The 14,355-nt window shown below is 55.3% G+C and overlaps 9 protein-coding genes across 9 annotated transcripts; 5 read left to right on the forward strand and 4 right to left on the reverse strand.

Moving 5' to 3' along the window:
- Positions 1-244: 244 nt before the first annotated feature.
- L226DRAFT_292565 (uncharacterized protein) lies at positions 245-1,895 on the reverse strand. Its single transcript, XM_067673638.1, has 2 exons — positions 1,838-1,895; positions 245-1,781 (listed from the first exon to the last, which is right to left on the reverse strand). The coding sequence occupies exon 2, from the start codon at positions 1,667-1,669 to the stop codon at positions 527-529; it is 1,143 nt and encodes a 380-aa protein (XP_067539011.1). The 5' UTR covers positions 1,670-1,781; positions 1,838-1,895; the 3' UTR covers positions 245-526.
- On the reverse strand, positions 1,772-2,169 carry L226DRAFT_292568 (uncharacterized protein). Its single transcript, XM_067673639.1, has one exon. The coding sequence runs from the start codon at positions 2,104-2,106 to the stop codon at positions 1,834-1,836; it is 273 nt and encodes a 90-aa protein (XP_067539012.1). The 5' UTR covers positions 2,107-2,169; the 3' UTR covers positions 1,772-1,833.
- A 323-nt stretch (positions 2,170-2,492) lies between these two features.
- Positions 2,493-3,988, reverse strand: L226DRAFT_457378 (uncharacterized protein; the record flags this gene model as incomplete). The annotated part of the gene is made up of 4 exons (XM_067675364.1): positions 2,493-2,927; positions 2,983-3,329; positions 3,389-3,554; positions 3,605-3,988. The coding sequence occupies 4 exons, from the start codon at positions 3,986-3,988 to the stop codon at positions 2,493-2,495; spliced, it is 1,332 nt and encodes a 443-aa protein (XP_067539013.1).
- On the reverse strand, positions 3,568-4,757 carry L226DRAFT_292586 (uncharacterized protein). The gene is made up of 4 exons (XM_067673640.1): positions 4,604-4,757; positions 4,411-4,550; positions 4,074-4,363; positions 3,568-4,018 (listed from the first exon to the last, which is right to left on the reverse strand). Exons 1-4 carry the CDS (start codon positions 4,710-4,712, stop codon positions 3,970-3,972), a joined length of 588 nt encoding a protein of 195 aa, XP_067539014.1. The 5' UTR covers positions 4,713-4,757; the 3' UTR covers positions 3,568-3,969.
- Positions 4,758-6,269: 1,512 nt separating this feature from the next.
- On the forward strand, positions 6,270-7,275 carry L226DRAFT_456563 (uncharacterized protein; the record flags this gene model as incomplete). The annotated part of the gene is made up of 2 exons (XM_067675305.1): positions 6,270-6,640; positions 6,699-7,275. The coding sequence occupies 2 exons, from the start codon at positions 6,270-6,272 to the stop codon at positions 7,273-7,275; spliced, it is 948 nt and encodes a 315-aa protein (XP_067539015.1).
- Positions 7,276-7,625: 350 nt separating this feature from the next.
- On the forward strand, positions 7,626-9,262 carry L226DRAFT_568081 (WD40 repeat-like protein; the record flags this gene model as incomplete). The annotated part of the gene is made up of 8 exons (XM_067684125.1): positions 7,626-7,895; positions 7,952-8,069; positions 8,121-8,355; positions 8,412-8,468; positions 8,522-8,772; positions 8,822-8,847; positions 8,908-9,072; positions 9,122-9,262. 8 exons carry the CDS (start codon positions 7,626-7,628, stop codon positions 9,260-9,262), a joined length of 1,263 nt encoding a protein of 420 aa, XP_067539016.1.
- Positions 9,263-9,648: 386 nt separating this feature from the next.
- L226DRAFT_610364 (uncharacterized protein) lies at positions 9,649-11,077 on the forward strand. Its single transcript, XM_067686149.1, has 3 exons — positions 9,649-10,043; positions 10,098-10,509; positions 10,561-11,077. Exons 1-3 carry the CDS (start codon positions 9,712-9,714, stop codon positions 10,918-10,920), a joined length of 1,104 nt encoding a protein of 367 aa, XP_067539017.1. The 5' UTR covers positions 9,649-9,711; the 3' UTR covers positions 10,921-11,077.
- Positions 11,078-11,180: 103 nt separating this feature from the next.
- On the forward strand, positions 11,181-12,510 carry L226DRAFT_610365 (uncharacterized protein; the record flags this gene model as incomplete). Its single annotated transcript, XM_067686150.1, has 3 exons — positions 11,181-11,340; positions 11,398-12,398; positions 12,451-12,510. 2 exons carry the CDS (start codon positions 11,181-11,183, stop codon positions 12,336-12,338), a joined length of 1,101 nt encoding a protein of 366 aa, XP_067539018.1. The 3' UTR covers positions 12,339-12,398; positions 12,451-12,510.
- Positions 12,511-12,666: 156 nt separating this feature from the next.
- L226DRAFT_610366 (uncharacterized protein) lies at positions 12,667-14,113 on the forward strand. Its single transcript, XM_067686151.1, has 6 exons — positions 12,667-12,796; positions 12,860-13,094; positions 13,146-13,319; positions 13,374-13,670; positions 13,726-13,869; positions 13,920-14,113. The coding sequence occupies exons 1-6, from the start codon at positions 12,699-12,701 to the stop codon at positions 13,989-13,991; spliced, it is 1,020 nt and encodes a 339-aa protein (XP_067539019.1). The 5' UTR covers positions 12,667-12,698; the 3' UTR covers positions 13,992-14,113.
- The last annotated feature ends 242 nt before the right edge of the window (positions 14,114-14,355 follow it).

The raw sequence follows: 14,355 nt of genomic DNA on the forward strand, positions 1-14,355 counted from the left end.
CACTTGTATGTATACGAAGTCGCATTGACACCGCTCTAACCCTGATGCAGGAGTAAGTATATCTGCGTCAGGATATTGAACGACAACCTACCGAAGCAGCCTACCACAATATAGGCTTTGAGAGTGAGCCTCGCCGGGCCGGACTGCTTTTGCTGCTCTTCTCACATACGAAGTCACAAGGATTCGTGCCGTCCTTGGTGCGAGGTTGATGTCGGGAAAATGAAGACCTCTTGCGAGTGCACGTAGTGGTGCGAAGGCGTGCGTAGTGGTATGCTCAAGATTTCCACGGTACGTTCGCGGATGGCGTCCTATGTAACGGAGGGCCTGAGGGAGGATTCGTGCCGTCCTTCGCGCACGCCTCCTGCATGGCATCGACAAAGAACTGGAGCCCTGCGCGATTGGTACTAAGGACCTACATGAGGGCTCTGATCTGTACAGAGTGGTTATAGACCGTTACGAGTCCCCACCTCGCTGTTCATTCAGAGTCGTGCCTCTCAACAGCTTCGGAATCAACCTCCCCTTGCTCTTACTCCAAGTACTCCACACCAATGTCAGCATTCAATGGAAGCGACTGACTATCTGGACGGTCCAAACCGTCATGGTCTTTGCGATGTCTTGCAAACGAGCGGCCGGGCGACAGGCTTCGAACGCGAGAGGTAGCAAGGAGGTCGGGAAACATGCAGAGGCTCTCGGGCCGGCGACAGCGTATGCGCACAACGATCGCGCCAGCACTAAGCATGTCACTCCGAGGAAGGGCCAAGGCCTCGACGGGGTCGGCGAAGGGCGGCTCGGTGATGCGCACGGGACGCGAGGGAGCGTAGGGCACGGACTGTGGGTCCAAATCGTCACGGTCTTTGCAATGTCTTGCAAACGAGCGGCCGGGCGACAGGCTCCGAACGCGAGAGGTAGCAAGGAGGTCGGGAAACATGCAGAGGCTCTCGGGCCGGCGAGAGCGTATGCGCACAACGATCGCGCCAGCACTAAGCATGTCACTCCGAGGAAGGGCCAAGGCCTCGACGGGGTCGGCGAAGGGCGGCTCGGTGATGCGCACGGGACGCGAGGGAGCGTAGGGCACGGACTGTGGGTCCAAATCGTCACGGTCTTTGCAATGTCTTGCAAACGAGCGGCCGGGCGACAGGCTCCGAACGCGAGAGGTAGCAAGGAGGTCGGGAAACATGCAGAGGCTCTCGGGCCGGCGACAGCGTATGCGCACAACGATCGCGCCAGCACTAAGCATGTCACTCCGAGGAAGGGCCAAGGCCTCGACGGGGTCGGCGAAGGGCGGCTCGGTGATGCGCACGGGACGCGAGGGAGCGTAGGGCACGGACTGTGGGTCCAAATCGTCACGGTCTTTGCAATGTCTTGCAAACGAGCGGCCGGGCGACAGGCTCCGAACGCGAGAGGTAGCAAGGAGGTCGGGAAACATGCAGAGGCTCTCAGGCCGGCGAGAGCGTATGCGCACAACGATCGCGCCAGCACTAAGCATGTCACTCCGAGGAAGGGCCAAGGCCTCGACGGGGTCGGCGAAGGGCGGCTCGGTGATGCGCACGGGACGCGAGGGAGGGTGGGGCACGGACTGTGTCGAGGCAGAGGACAACGTGCGACTGAGCCGGATCATGGGGCTAGACACAGACGGGCGACGTGTCTTGCCCTTCGCATTTGGACTCATTGGGTGAGTTCGCGACGGCGTGCTTCCTCCTCGGTGACCGAAACTTGACCAGTGCGAGAAATTTCAGAGCATCGAGAAGCCATCCAAATATCGGCTCCTGCCAGTTGTGCTCCTACCGAATTTTCAGCCAGAAATCATAATCGACGAGTGTTAAGCGGCACAACTCACCTGACGTGGTCAAAGCAAACGCTCTTCATCGCGTTAGCGGTGCGTTGCAACCGAGCAAGGTGCTTTTGGAATCTGGCTCCAGAGAGGAAGTTGGAGCGTATGTATTCCACAGGAAAGGGAGATAGCGGATGAGGGGCTTGTCGGGGACTCCACCCAGAGAGAGCAAAATTGACAGGCGCTTGTCGTTTGATTGTAGCTTCGAGCGTGGCAATGAAGTTGCTGCACGAAATCACATCTCGTTGGTCGTTTTCGCAGCAAATCCCTTCCATACATGACCGGTGAGCCAGAGTTCGGAGAGCAGATCAGGAGAGAAGTGGTGTGCGATATTAGGGAGAAAGAGCAAGTGTCGTGAGTATTGGAGTCGCGACGCGCCTCTCGGAAGGCTGGTAAGCGCTTGTGGGCTGGCCGCGGGGCCGGGCCGGTCCACGATATCGCTCCAAATCACGACGAACAACACTAGGCATTGAATAATTGTACGTGTCACAAATATTCGCGAACGAGAGATTTCTACAGTCTACGAAGAACCCAGCGTGACTTCCTCGAATACCCTAGAGAATTCTTCATCGACGAGGCCTGCAAAGCGGCTCTGTTCGCTCTTGGGAATGCAGATCTTGTGCACATCGTTGCTACATGCTGGTCAGTTTGTACACTTGAGTCAAAATGAATATAAAACTTGCATATGATTGAACAATCCAATCAGCTGCACGAATCGCCGCGGTTGTCGAGCGCAAGACGAGAAGGGACATCGGTAAGATTGAGAAGGGTCAGTCGGTGCAGATGAGTGCTCATCGTGGAGATGTGTCTTGCGGTGCTTCTTCCGCCGGGCAGCGTCCTCTCGACCCCGAGACGTCTCCCGCTGACGCTTGTTCTTCATCTCATGCCTCGTGAGACCCTGAGTCTGCGGCTGCTGGCTTGCGTGGGCTGCATGGAAGGACAAGGATGCCCACGCATCCCATAGTACAACGTTGAGTTGCAAGACGTCGGGCAATTTGTCCCGACGGAAATCTTGAACGATGTTACTGCTCTCAAGGATGCCATCGATGCCAAGAAAATCGCAAGCAACTTTGATGCAGGCTTGTACGTTGCTAACCTGCATGTAGAGAGGTGTGAGCTCTATCGCCGACTGGCGCACATGAAAACAATACCTGGTGAGCAGCGCCAGCAGGAATGAAAACCACATCTCCCAGGCGCTGTTCGATCTTATATGGACGAATTCCGTGCAAGGCCAATTCAGCAAGCATGTCCTCGTCGACGAAAGTTTGCTGGGCGTGTATCGGGTCGGCATCCTGGTCGTCGGCACCATGCTTGGTGCGTAAATATACACGCAGCGGTCCGAGATCGCTAGGATCGAATATGTACCACTCTGCGCCCGTCTCATCAGGATTACCAGAAGACGTCCAAGGTAACATGTTGACGGCGCTGGCGACATCGAGATGCAGCCGGGTGGATCCTTCCCGTGATAGGTCTGGTGTGGCAATGTAGACCTTAGGACCTAGAGATATTCACGATTGTATGAGATGTGCTTCGAAAAATGGAGGTTCAAAGACATACCGACATCCGGCCGCAATGATGCGATACGGGGCGGGGGTATGCCGTAATGGGCGATAAGATTGCGCATGCCATCATACCGTGTGTACGAGGGCATCGGCACCGCTTGCATAAACGCATCATAATTCTGCTTGAAGTCATCCTCAAAGGAAGCCGATGGAGGCCAGTCCTACGATAATTATCGCACATGTAAGAGATAGCAAACATTGGGTGGCTCACTTTAACCTTCACCGCGCAGCCCCGGTCGGCATCACTCCTCGTGAACTCTTGAAAGAAGCGATCGACAGATACTCTCTCAGAAGGCAAACCACTGCTTCTGAGCATCAGAACGGTTTGGGAGCCATGTGTACGAACGAAGGAAGCTGGGGACCAAGAACCCTGCATACGGTTGTAGAGGCCTCGCACAACTATAGGGATGTTCAACCTCCACAAAGAACGGAAGAGTGTATCTTGGCCAGGTCGTACAACTGGAACTTTCCGATGCTTCTGAGCTCGAAGCCGAAGTCTCTTGGTGTCCTGAGTAACGGGAGGAGGTGCTCCATGATACGAATTGGAGACGAGTTCCAGCTCGTCTAGAGCCGACTTCACCCGGCCGGCCGGCATCCTACACACAGGGCGAAAGGAGTGTGCGCCCTAAGAGTCCCATCAATACTCATATTATAGTACAGCGAACAGACTATACACTCACTTCGAGGGCGGCAGCATCGCTGCAGTGCTGTCCGAGCTTGGCGCCATGCTCGGTTTGGCAGCGGCAGCATATCTCAAATCCGCACCCCAGGCAGAAAAAGGAGCAGGACAAAATGGTTGTGGAGCAATGATCTGCGCAAGTTCTGGTGAGCGAACGTCATCGTGGCTGCGAAGAAACGCACCGCATGTGAGTCGGTATCTCGGGTCTGGCTGTCTGCGGATAACGTTGGGCAGCGACTCATGAGCGAGCATCTCCGTGAGTAGGGGTCGCATGAATGGGACGAGCCCGGTCTGTAAGAAGTCAGTGACTAGTTAGCATGTTCGATGCATCTGCCCACCTGCAATTCGCGTATGTCTGCGAGGCTAGGCTCCGCATTAAAAGTTGTTGGCGGGTTGATCCCCGGAGCAGAGCTGAGATCCTGGCTTGAAAAATCACTGCGCCAAGTTTCTTTACCGACTTTCTCGAGGCGTCTGAAGTCTGTCCAAGCAGATTAATACATGTCAAATACGTTCAAGATAGAACATGCACACCCTTGAATCTACAACTATCCCCGCGACCTGCAGAACCACCCTTGCAGACAAAACATGCGGGACGGCCCGCTGTCTGTCTAGTAGCACATCTAGTCGTCTGAACCTGCATGGAAGTGAGTTGTTCAACTTGTTGAAGCTCCGATGTCTGAAGCGGCCGGCCTATGCTCGTCACGCGCGTCTAAACCCGTTCGGCGCTCATCATCTTGTTTGATCGTATTTGTACAATGCGCTGGCGACCTCGACCGATGGCACTCGTCGGCGACCAATGTCTTCTCTCATCCACCCTCGAACCCCCGCTAAACTTATCGCTAGGCCAGATGGGCAGAGTTCATGACCCCACCCGCAGTGATGGTTTGCCCGATTGATTCCCTCCTTTGCGAGACGTCAGCGGACAAAACCGGAGCCGGAGGCATGATCATCTTGCTCGTTAGCCAACATCATTCCAGACGACACCGTGACCCCGCGGCCTGGATGAACAATCTTGATGCTCCAACCTTGGCAAAATCTTGCTCAAGCTCGACGATTGCTTGAGGACGAGAATTTATCTTAGATCGCAAAGCGGCATGAGCTTGCGTCTATGGAACAGGTGAGTACGTTCTTCACAGTGAATTCTACGCTGCACGACGATGTAGTCGCTTGCATGCACATGTGTGATGCCTCGTGGAGTGGTGCCCAAACTCGTGGTTGTCAGCATATCCTTCAGCTGCTTTGTCCCTGGAGCGCTGGTAGGAAGTGCCACTGGGCCTCATAAGAGACCTCCCCTCCGCGCACAACGTCTTCATTCCCGACCCCCATCCTCAGCTAGCTTTGAATGGACTTTCAATCTGTCTCTCTTACACCTCCCTTCTTACAGGGTTCTAGCGGTGAACCTTTTATCTCTCGCGCAACGCCGCCCGTCGACACGCCGTCCGGCACGCATCTTCGCAGCGAAAAAGCACTCCTCTCCCGCTCGCCCAGTATGACCGCGCGCAGTGCATCGCCATCGGACGTTCCCCCTGTCGTACTGTGCCGTAACGTACCCGCGGATCGCGCGTTCGGGACGCCTGCCGTGAGTCTTACGTTTCTCCAGAAGTCTCGTTGGTCTAATTGTGACCATCAGCATTCTCTTGAGGACTGCATCCGAGGTTCGAGTCCTGCTGCAGAGGTTGTCCAGGGCGAGTTGGCCCTTCTTGCCGACCATCCTCCCGACGTCGCCGTGCTCTTGCCCGCCAACGTCGGGCTCGGCGTTGCACCCTTGGACCTCGACAATGCTCAAGACATCGTCGAGTTTGTGCACGTTGATGGTGATACCGTCACAAACGTGGGCGATGCTCGGGAACTCTCTGAAGCCTGGGATATCGAATCTGCCTCTGACGCGGCGGAGGTGGATGAGGCTATCTGGATCGAAGGCATTGCGGTCGGTGATGCCCCGGTCATCTCCGTAGTCGCTTTTCGCAAGTTGGCCACTCGCCTCCTTGGGCTGCTCTACGTCGTCTTTTACGCAACCACATGGGCTGTCTTCAAGTTCGTGTACGTTGTCGTGTGCCTGCTCCGCATTATCATCGCTGCCAAATACCCGGTCGCCATCGTCCTCGTCGCCTATATTACCTTCACCTTCGTCCCGCGGGCGACTGTTCCACCTCGTACCGCAGACGCTGTATCTACGGGTCTGTGTACCGTCTCCGGCATGCTCTTCTGTCCTCTATCTCCATCCGATGCGGTCTCTCCCCGCGACTCTGACATTGCCGCTGGCATTGCATCGGACGCTTCCGCCAGGCCTACCTCCCATCCCACAATCATTGACTTCCCCGGTCTGATGGCCGTGCAGAGCCGTATCCTCGATGCACTTCTCGCTCACTCCGCCGCGGGTTCCGAGTTATCGTTGGGCGTCAAACATGCGGAACTCGCAGTACAAGACCTGCTTTTCCTTGTCAGGACGAGTAACCTTGCTGAGAAGACAGCGCTCGCTCGCACCATTGAGGAGTTCGCTACAGACGCGAAGGTCGCTGGACGGCTCTTGCAGCATTTTTCTTCCAAGTTGGATGGCACTGTCGACACGTAAGTTGAGCCTTATTGCCCATCGCTGGTCTTCTGTTGACTGACTATGTATCGGCAGCGTCCTAGCCTTCAATGAGTTCGCCCTGCATGTCTTGGATGATATGCGGCAGCCTGGCATGGTCGACCGTCAGAACACCATGATGGAGGTATTCGAATCTGCTCTCGATACCTTGGCATCCCAAGTCGCAGGCGTTGAAGTGGATGCTTCAATCGCCCTCGCCGCTCTCGATGCGCTTGGAGATAGGCTGATGCTTGTTCAAGCACTATGCGAGCACGAGTTTCTTTCGAACGGCCAATACCCCAGTGCGACGTCCTTTTGGTCTATGATCACTGGTGATGTTCCTGAGCGCCGACAACTAGCCTATCGCCTTGAAGTTTTGAACAACCTTGACGCCTATCGCCGCCGTTCTCTTGCATACATCACGGCTACCACCCAAACCCTGGTGATGATCGAGTCAGATGTCTCTGAGCTTCACAGGAAGCTAGTCGCGCCTCAATCTGAGGCCGGCGAGCTGCCCATCGACGTCCACATTGCCACCATCGAACGAAGCGCTCGCCGTTTGAACGACGAACGGGTTAGGAGGGGTAGTCGCATGGGGATAACTGGCTCTGCGGTCGATAACCTCGAGGTGTAGAGTAGACGAAGTGCTCGAAGGCAGTAGCACATAGCACCTGTATGTCCTTGTATCCCTCAGGAATCGTAGTTGTCCGTGTTATCGTTCGTCGTCATAATTCGGAGCCAACCTGCGTCACCATCCCGATGCTTCTCGTAACCGCCATCCCGACGCTCTTCGACGCCCCATCCTGACGCTCCGCATCGCCGCCCTTCAAAAGTTCAGTATACCTTATGGCTTGGCAACTCGGAGCATGCCAGGGCGGTCCGGCCACGTGTAGGAGCAGCGTCGCGTGTAATAAGATACGCCCGAGTGGCACGCTCTGGAGGGAAGACTTACATCCCCTCTTCGTCTGGCTTCTAACTGCGACTATGTCTGAATCTGTCTACACACAGACCGCTCACCTCTCCGGGGGACATTCTCAAGGCATCACGGCCATTTCTTTCAATCCTGAAGGCTCACTTCTCGCGACGGCTAGCTTAGACGGCGCTGTATGCATCTGGAGTACTAACACCTGGACGTTGCTCGATGTATATCGCGCCAAGGTTGCGATTACTTCGTTGCATTGGTTCAACGATAACACATTGGTGTGCGGATTGCAAGATGGCGTGATGTCCTCACTCGTGAAGAAGGAGGACGAGGTGAGTGGCATTATGACTCTTGAGACTCAACGTGACTGAGAGCCTCTTGTGGGCAGATTACGGTCTCTGGCTTCTGGGCGCACGACTATCCTGTCGAACACCTCGCTGTTTCTGGCAATCTTGTCGCTTCCGGGGCCCACGAAGAATTGCGTGTCTGGGACTGGAACACAAACGGTGCGATCATCATCCTGATATCCGCGAGTTCTTGCGTTGACATGTAATCAGCTGCTCTGTCATGCCTCTTGAGGAAGCTGCCACTTCCAACAAGTGACGGCAAGACAACTGACGTGGTCGATGATGAAGGAGAAGACGAAGGCGACCTCAGTGACTCCAGCGAGACCGATAATGATGTTCAGACGCAGAAGTGCGTGGCTGGCGTCACTCATGCCGAGGTCCTTGTCACTGGCGTCGGTTTCGCACAATCTTTCTTAGTTACAACCTATCTGCACCACGGCATTCGGTGAGTTCTGATTTGCTTGCTAACTTCGAAAACCGAACCTTACAGTCATTACTCAGCCTCTTCGATACACAACACTGGAAGCTCATGAAGGTCATAGATACATCAGGCACTATGTAGGTACACCTATCCATGTCGCCGAAGGTTTTATCCTGAACTTCCATCTTAGCGTCTGCAGCAGTCTCTCTCCCAATGGTGGCTTCCTTGCGGCATCCAACCTTGCAGTTGGTTTCGATGTTTATGACCTCGAGTCCAGCAAGGTCATCCGCACGTTCTCGCACAATCCTGGTGATTACGGCCGCGCTGTTCCCGTTCTCTTCATCCACGGGGGTCACGCCATCTTGGGTGGAAGCACGTCCGGATGCATCAACGTGTGGTACGTGGAAGCCGCGCAGCGATTGCCCCCTATGGCCATTCCTCGTACGTCTTCTCTCAATGCCGCCGCACGCGCCTCGCTCACATGCCGCAGACAACCAGAAAGTACTCGCAATCGCTGTGAGTTGACTATCTCGCCAGATTTCGTTATCAATAGTGCTCATGGTCACTTCACTCCAGGCACGCTACGACGAACACACAGATCGATTCTTCATCGCTACAGGTGTGATGAACGAGTCTTCCTCCTCTAGTGTGATCATCTGGGCCTCTGCGAGCAGTCAGGATGCAACGCAGGAGGAATGGGAGGACGACTCTTGCGAGGATGTGTACTCCTCTACTGCCGGAGTGAGCGTATTCACGACTCATCTTCTACAATGCACTGATGTGTACCCAGACGATATTTTTTCATGTCTTCATGGCCTTCGGCGTGCTCGCTGCATTAGCTTGTGCAGTTCTGATGACGGACATGGCAGACTTACTGATGTTTGGGATGAATGTCGAGTCGGAGAGGTTCGAGTTGGAGTACCATGATTGATGTACGGGTCGGGGGCTGCAGAACGATTACAGTTGGCACAGAGTTGAACGTTCAACGTGGGATCTCTCCGAATTGCCCTCTCACTGCCACCCTGAACCGCGACGATCCAGGTTCTGGCCTTCGTAGTGGCTGTGATCTTCTTCGGGGCGGCCAACTGACACGCAGAGCCTTCTACGACTTTCCAGCGTGTGTGCACAGCGGCGTGGAGGTGTGCGTCGCCATGTGAAGGGCGTTCGGGACGTGCAAGGGTGAGCTTCACGTTGATTCTAAGCGGGTAGTATTGTTTTGTTGTGATGATATTGCAGGCGCCTGCCGTCCCGAAAGAGCGCATTGATCCAATCCGTGATAAACGCCTGATGTCTCTTTGGTGCGTACGTCCCGCCGTTTAGCTCTTTGCTCGTTAACTGGCAAGAGTATCTTTGAGTCTCTTTGAGTCTCTTTCAGACGTTATGCGCAGCTTGCGACGAGGACGCGTCAGCACGCTCTATCGTCGTGAGTCCATAAATACCTCTCTTCTTGCCTCTAAACGACATACCCACCCCCGTACTACAACATACCCACCCATTCTCGTGTTCCTCAACGTCCACACCGATATCTTCGACATGGCACCAGTGCAATCCAAGCTCCTCTCAACTGCTCACTCCCCCTATGTCTTCTCAGCCACCATGGTCGCCTTCGGGAACCGTCCGAATGTGATCAAATGTGTTGCGCCATCGCCTCCGCGTCGCGTCCGCAGCGCTCAGCTCACGATCACGCGTGTCTTCAAGACTCAATCCACCAGGTGCGCTCGACACCTTCTCTTTCATCTGAGGCGACAACTGACGCCCCCGAATAGTATGAAACGTGTCAAACTGTTGTCCAACACGCGAGACACCTCTGCCCCTCCACAAACTCAAGAGAGCGCGGTCAGCCCCGTCCATGCTACGCCTTCCCAGCGCGCCGCGACGCCTGTCGCCTCCGGGTCTGCGGCGGACGATCTGCTTGGCTCTCCTCTCTCTAGTCTGTCATCTTCGCCGCCGCCACCGTCTTCCATCTCCCGGGTGCGGGGGCGCACTCCGGATGATCATCATGAATCCCGGAACAGCTCGGTGCCTCATGCGAAGCCTAGCTCAGGTGCACGTCTGACGAGATCCTCGTCTCGTTCGTCCCTCAAAAGCACCAACAAGCCGGGCAGGCGTGGGTCGATGCGTGCTATTGATGCACGCCTTAAGCCCGACGGAGGAATAGTGACACGCTACGGGGAACAAGTGAGTGACTGCCGCTTCTACACTACCTTGTATGCTTAACTTCCGCCACAGGACGGTGAACCTATCTTCATCAGGCAAGAAAGGGTTACATCCACCACGGAGCCCGACGTGCTCACGTACTTCTGGGAGTCCTTCACCACTGTACCCCTCCGTCACCCCCCCGACCTCTCTTCCTACCCCGAGCTTACTGTGGGTGACGTGTACTGCAACATTTTGCGTGGCGAGACGCGCGGAGTACAGCTGTGGATCTGGGTCATCGGCGACGATGGCGTCGGCCATTGGAAGCGGGCTCGGGAGGGTGACATGCGCGATGATGGTAGGCGACTCACTATCACGCCTAAAAGGCAGCAGCCTTCGTGGGTGTCCCCTACGTGGGGAGTGAAGCAGCTGAAGAATCAGATGGGTCGTTAAGTCGTTCTTCACAGCGTGGTTTGTGCTTCGTCGTCATCCACCATCTCTGTATTATCTATTCGTCCTGCGTCGTATGTCTTCATCTGTATGATACTTTCCCATTATGTCTTCTGCCCATGTGCCATTTGAAGTATGTCAATATACAATTAGAGCGTGCACATTGTATGCATGGAGAAGTCCACGAAGTATCGTACTTGGGAGGTATGCAGGGCGGCGTCAATCAACCGGCGCCACGAGGTGGCAATTCCCATCCGCGCCGCATGCAGCCAGCCTTGCTTCCGTCCGCCATCGGCAAGTGGCTCACTCTCTTCTCCACCATTCTGCTCACCGACCTCTCCCTCTTTAAGCTCGGGGCTACTATGGATCCCTACGATCCTTCCAGATTTCTCTCGTCGGTGCAGCCGCCGTCAGACAGCAGCAGTAAGTAGGGTAGTTCTCCGACCGGAGTAAGCGTCTTCCTGATCCTCATTATTGCAGAGCGACGTGTGCACTTCAAATCCACAGTTCCTCCCTCAGATCCCGAGCCTCAAGAAGAGAAGCGCGTTAGCAAGCGGAGCAGCAAGAAATCTGCGCCTGCTGAGGAGAAGCGCCGCTCTTACACCCTGGTCATCATTGTATGCAGCCTGTCCGCCATGGCCTTAGGAATGTGGGCCGGCCCCGCTCTCTTCGCTCCCGGTGGTCACCTTGCACGAGCTTTGGCCAGTGCGTCAACCATACAGGTACCCACCTCTCCCCACGGCCTCTTCCGCCAGCCACGTCGTGCCGCATCCATTCCCGTCCACATCGCCTCGTACGTGCAGAAATCGCTTCGCGCGGCAGTCAAAGACCCTGTCGGTCGTCGTGACTTTGCGCTAGCTGCTGATGGCGCCAAGATAGCCTACAAGCTCACGTCGTCGTTTCAGTCGGACTTCCCGTCCTCTTCAATTCGTTCACCCGAGCTCATCCTAGACGAGGACATGCGTACTGGGTCGCATTGGCTTATCCCTGATGCACAATGCCAGGTTGGCATCAAGTTACCTGCCTTCATCTACCCTACGCACGTCAGCATCGATCACATTCCACGAGAGCTCGCAGCAGACATTCGTCAAGCCCCCCGTCATATGGTACTGTGGGGTCTTCTTGAGGGATTGGGAAACGAGCAGCGTCATCTCGCCTTCCTGGAACGCTTCCAGATGTCCCCCCTAAACTCAACCGGCAGCGCCCCACCCATCACGAACAACGGCACCTTCCTACCTTTAGCCGCTTTCGAGTACGCCATCGACAATGAGAAGAATGTTCAGACTTTCGCCATCGACTCTACGGTGCTTGCGAGCCGCATATTTTTTGGTGCTGTCGTTCTCGAGATCAGGACGAACTGGGGGGCGCCGTCCACTAGGCTCTATCGCGTGCGTATACATGGCGAGGAGATGTCTGAATAATGGCAGGGCGATGGGATGTTGTGATTTTGGCATCATAGTCTCGGAGTGCAGCATGGCGTGGTACGTCTTCTTTGTCTCAAAAGTGCGGCGTCTTACTGAGTGATGTTGGCAGATGATGTTGTCGTAGTTATGTACCAAGTTCTATGTATCCGTACGAATTCGAACGAAGGAGCGTTGAGATACGCTGTGGTCTCTTACATCGCTCTGGACAATTGCGCGACAGACTGTGAACAAAGGTTGGTCTGGCGTCCTGCGTCTTGCCGAGTGGCACACCGGGAGCATTCCGTGCTCTCCTCCGCGACCCGCCACTTCAATGCTCCTCCCTTCAGTTCCACTCGAACACGACTCCCAAGTTTACAGATGTCCGGTGTGCAAACTGCAATAGCTTTGACTGCAGTCCAAGGTTTCCCTCCGGCGATAAAAGACCTCATTACTCACCTGGATAGCGAACTCGAAAGGTGCGTTCCGACGCTCAGTGGCTCAAATGCTGTTGCGTTGCTCACAGTCCGTTCTGTTTCCAGCATTCAACAGCGCAATGCATTACCGTCCGATACTGGACGCTGGGCTACTATCCTGACCGTCCGCCTGCAGTGCAACTTCGACACGTTCTCGACTGCGACTCCATATGTCATCACGCGCTCCCGGGCCATGCTGTTCGAATTATATCCTGGCGATACCACACTTACATCTCGTTTCAACAACGAGGTAGCCGTTGCCCAACAACGCTCCGCAGACCTCAACAGCCTGTGGCTTCAGGTACATCTTCGTTGACTCGTTGTTTTGCGCACTCCTGACGCCTCTGGATAGTTCAAGATGCTGTATGATGGCTACCTTCTGCACCTGGAGAAGGCGGACAGAGAGACGATGATGGATGTGTATCCCACCCTAGAGCGTTCATGCGAGGATGTGGTACAGCATGCTGCTGCTGTCGTTGCTGGGAAGGCTCGGTGGGATGCATGTTTTGATCTTGTCTTGACGGAAGTGAGTATCGATGTTCGTTCTGTATATTGCTTGGCTCATAGCTGCGCGTCATAGGACGGTCATCAAGGATACATGGAGACAATTGACAAACGTCGCGCATGGGCAACAGAAGCCTTCCCAAGCGAGATCTCCCGTGTCACTGAAGAAATCCGGCTCCTTCGGGAGGAGCGTGCTCGTCTGTTGCAGGAGACGTCTGCCCAGTGGGACAGTCAACTCACGGGATGGTATACGCGCGCCGGTGACCGTGTTCCGGTGGTTGAGTTCTGTACTGCGCTGGTGTGGTACTTGGAGGTGCTCAAGAAACTGAACGCGCAATCAGAGAAGCAGAAGAACGTCTTGTGGAAGTTTAACGTGAGTGTATGCTATTCCTTCCAGGGTCCGGCAGGTTTGACTGGCGTGGGCCTAGGCTTTGATGCGGTTCGCCAAGCTGAATACGACGACGCTGAACCGTGCGGGCGAAATGCCACAAGCCCCTATCCCAGTGCAGGACATCCGGCATTCTTTCGAACAGTTCGACCAACTCTGGACCAAGGCTAGTCGAGTGATCGAGGTGAGTTGCACCTGGGCGTCGCCCTGAATCGTCGCTAATGATATGCTCAGCTGTGTTCGCCCTTGGCGGAAACACTTGAGCGACACATCACCACGCTCAAAGTGACTCGTGAGAGGATCTAATGGGGCGTCGCTCAACGTCGCTGGTAGCTTTTTCCCTCCTAGGGAGGTTTTTGACGCACCCAGCCGAGCTGTCATCCTAGTTCTCTCTGACGATCAACTATAGTATTATTCTGCACGTGCTCAATACATATCGCGTGCATGATTGGTGACCTTCTGGTGAGTAGGCTAACTTTTCCTGTCAGGGAGCCTGGAGTGCGGACGAGCTCCCAAGAGCCCCTTGTCGCGGTGAAGAGGGTCGAGGGCCCGGTGCTATCCGTCGCCTTCCGTCGGCACAGAGGCAACAAGCAGGGTAGCACGGAACTTCCGAGAGCCTCGTGTTACGACGAGGTCGTCCAGCGGTGTGTCGGCGAGAGGCGGCGTGGAG

This window comes from Lentinus tigrinus, assembly GCF_003813185.1.
Source record: "Lentinus tigrinus ALCF2SS1-7 unplaced genomic scaffold L226scaffold_5, whole genome shotgun sequence".
Classification (NCBI taxonomy): domain Eukaryota; kingdom Fungi; phylum Basidiomycota; class Agaricomycetes; order Polyporales; family Polyporaceae; genus Lentinus; species Lentinus tigrinus.

What these genes read in the sequence shown, in the direction of transcription:
- L226DRAFT_292568 (XM_067673639.1), bottom strand. Translation starts at nt 2,106, where the DNA reads ATGGAAGGGATTTGCTGCGAAAACGACCAACGAGATGTGATTTCGTGC.
- L226DRAFT_292565 (XM_067673638.1), bottom strand. Translation starts at nt 1,669, where the DNA reads ATGAGTCCAAATGCGAAGGGCAAGACACGTCGCCCGTCTGTGTCTAGC.
- L226DRAFT_610364 (XM_067686149.1), top strand. Translation starts at nt 9,712, where the DNA reads ATGCGCAGCTTGCGACGAGGACGCGTCAGCACGCTCTATCGTCGTGAG. An exon ending in TTCAAGACTCAATCCACCAG is followed by an intron (nt 10,044 to 10,097) that starts GTGCGCTCGACA and finishes GCCCCCGAATAG; the next exon opens with TATGAAACGTGTCAAACTGT. An exon ending in TGACACGCTACGGGGAACAA is followed by an intron (nt 10,510 to 10,560) that starts GTGAGTGACTGC and finishes CTTCCGCCACAG; the next exon opens with GACGGTGAACCTATCTTCAT.
- L226DRAFT_610366 (XM_067686151.1), top strand. Translation starts at nt 12,699, where the DNA reads ATGTCCGGTGTGCAAACTGCAATAGCTTTGACTGCAGTCCAAGGTTTC. An exon ending in TTGATCTTGTCTTGACGGAA is followed by an intron (nt 13,320 to 13,373) that starts GTGAGTATCGAT and finishes TGCGCGTCATAG; the next exon opens with GACGGTCATCAAGGATACAT. An exon ending in AGGCTAGTCGAGTGATCGAG is followed by an intron (nt 13,870 to 13,919) that starts GTGAGTTGCACC and finishes TGATATGCTCAG; the next exon opens with CTGTGTTCGCCCTTGGCGGA.
- L226DRAFT_292586 (XM_067673640.1), bottom strand. Translation starts at nt 4,712, where the DNA reads ATGCAGGTTCAGACGACTAGATGTGCTACTAGACAGACAGCGGGCCGT. An exon ending in GGATAGTTGTAGATTCAAGG is followed by an intron (nt 4,551 to 4,603) that starts GTGTGCATGTTC and finishes CTGCTTGGACAG; the next exon opens with ACTTCAGACGCCTCGAGAAA. An exon ending in CAGACATACGCGAATTGCAG is followed by an intron (nt 4,364 to 4,410) that starts GTGGGCAGATGC and finishes GACTTCTTACAG; the next exon opens with ACCGGGCTCGTCCCATTCAT.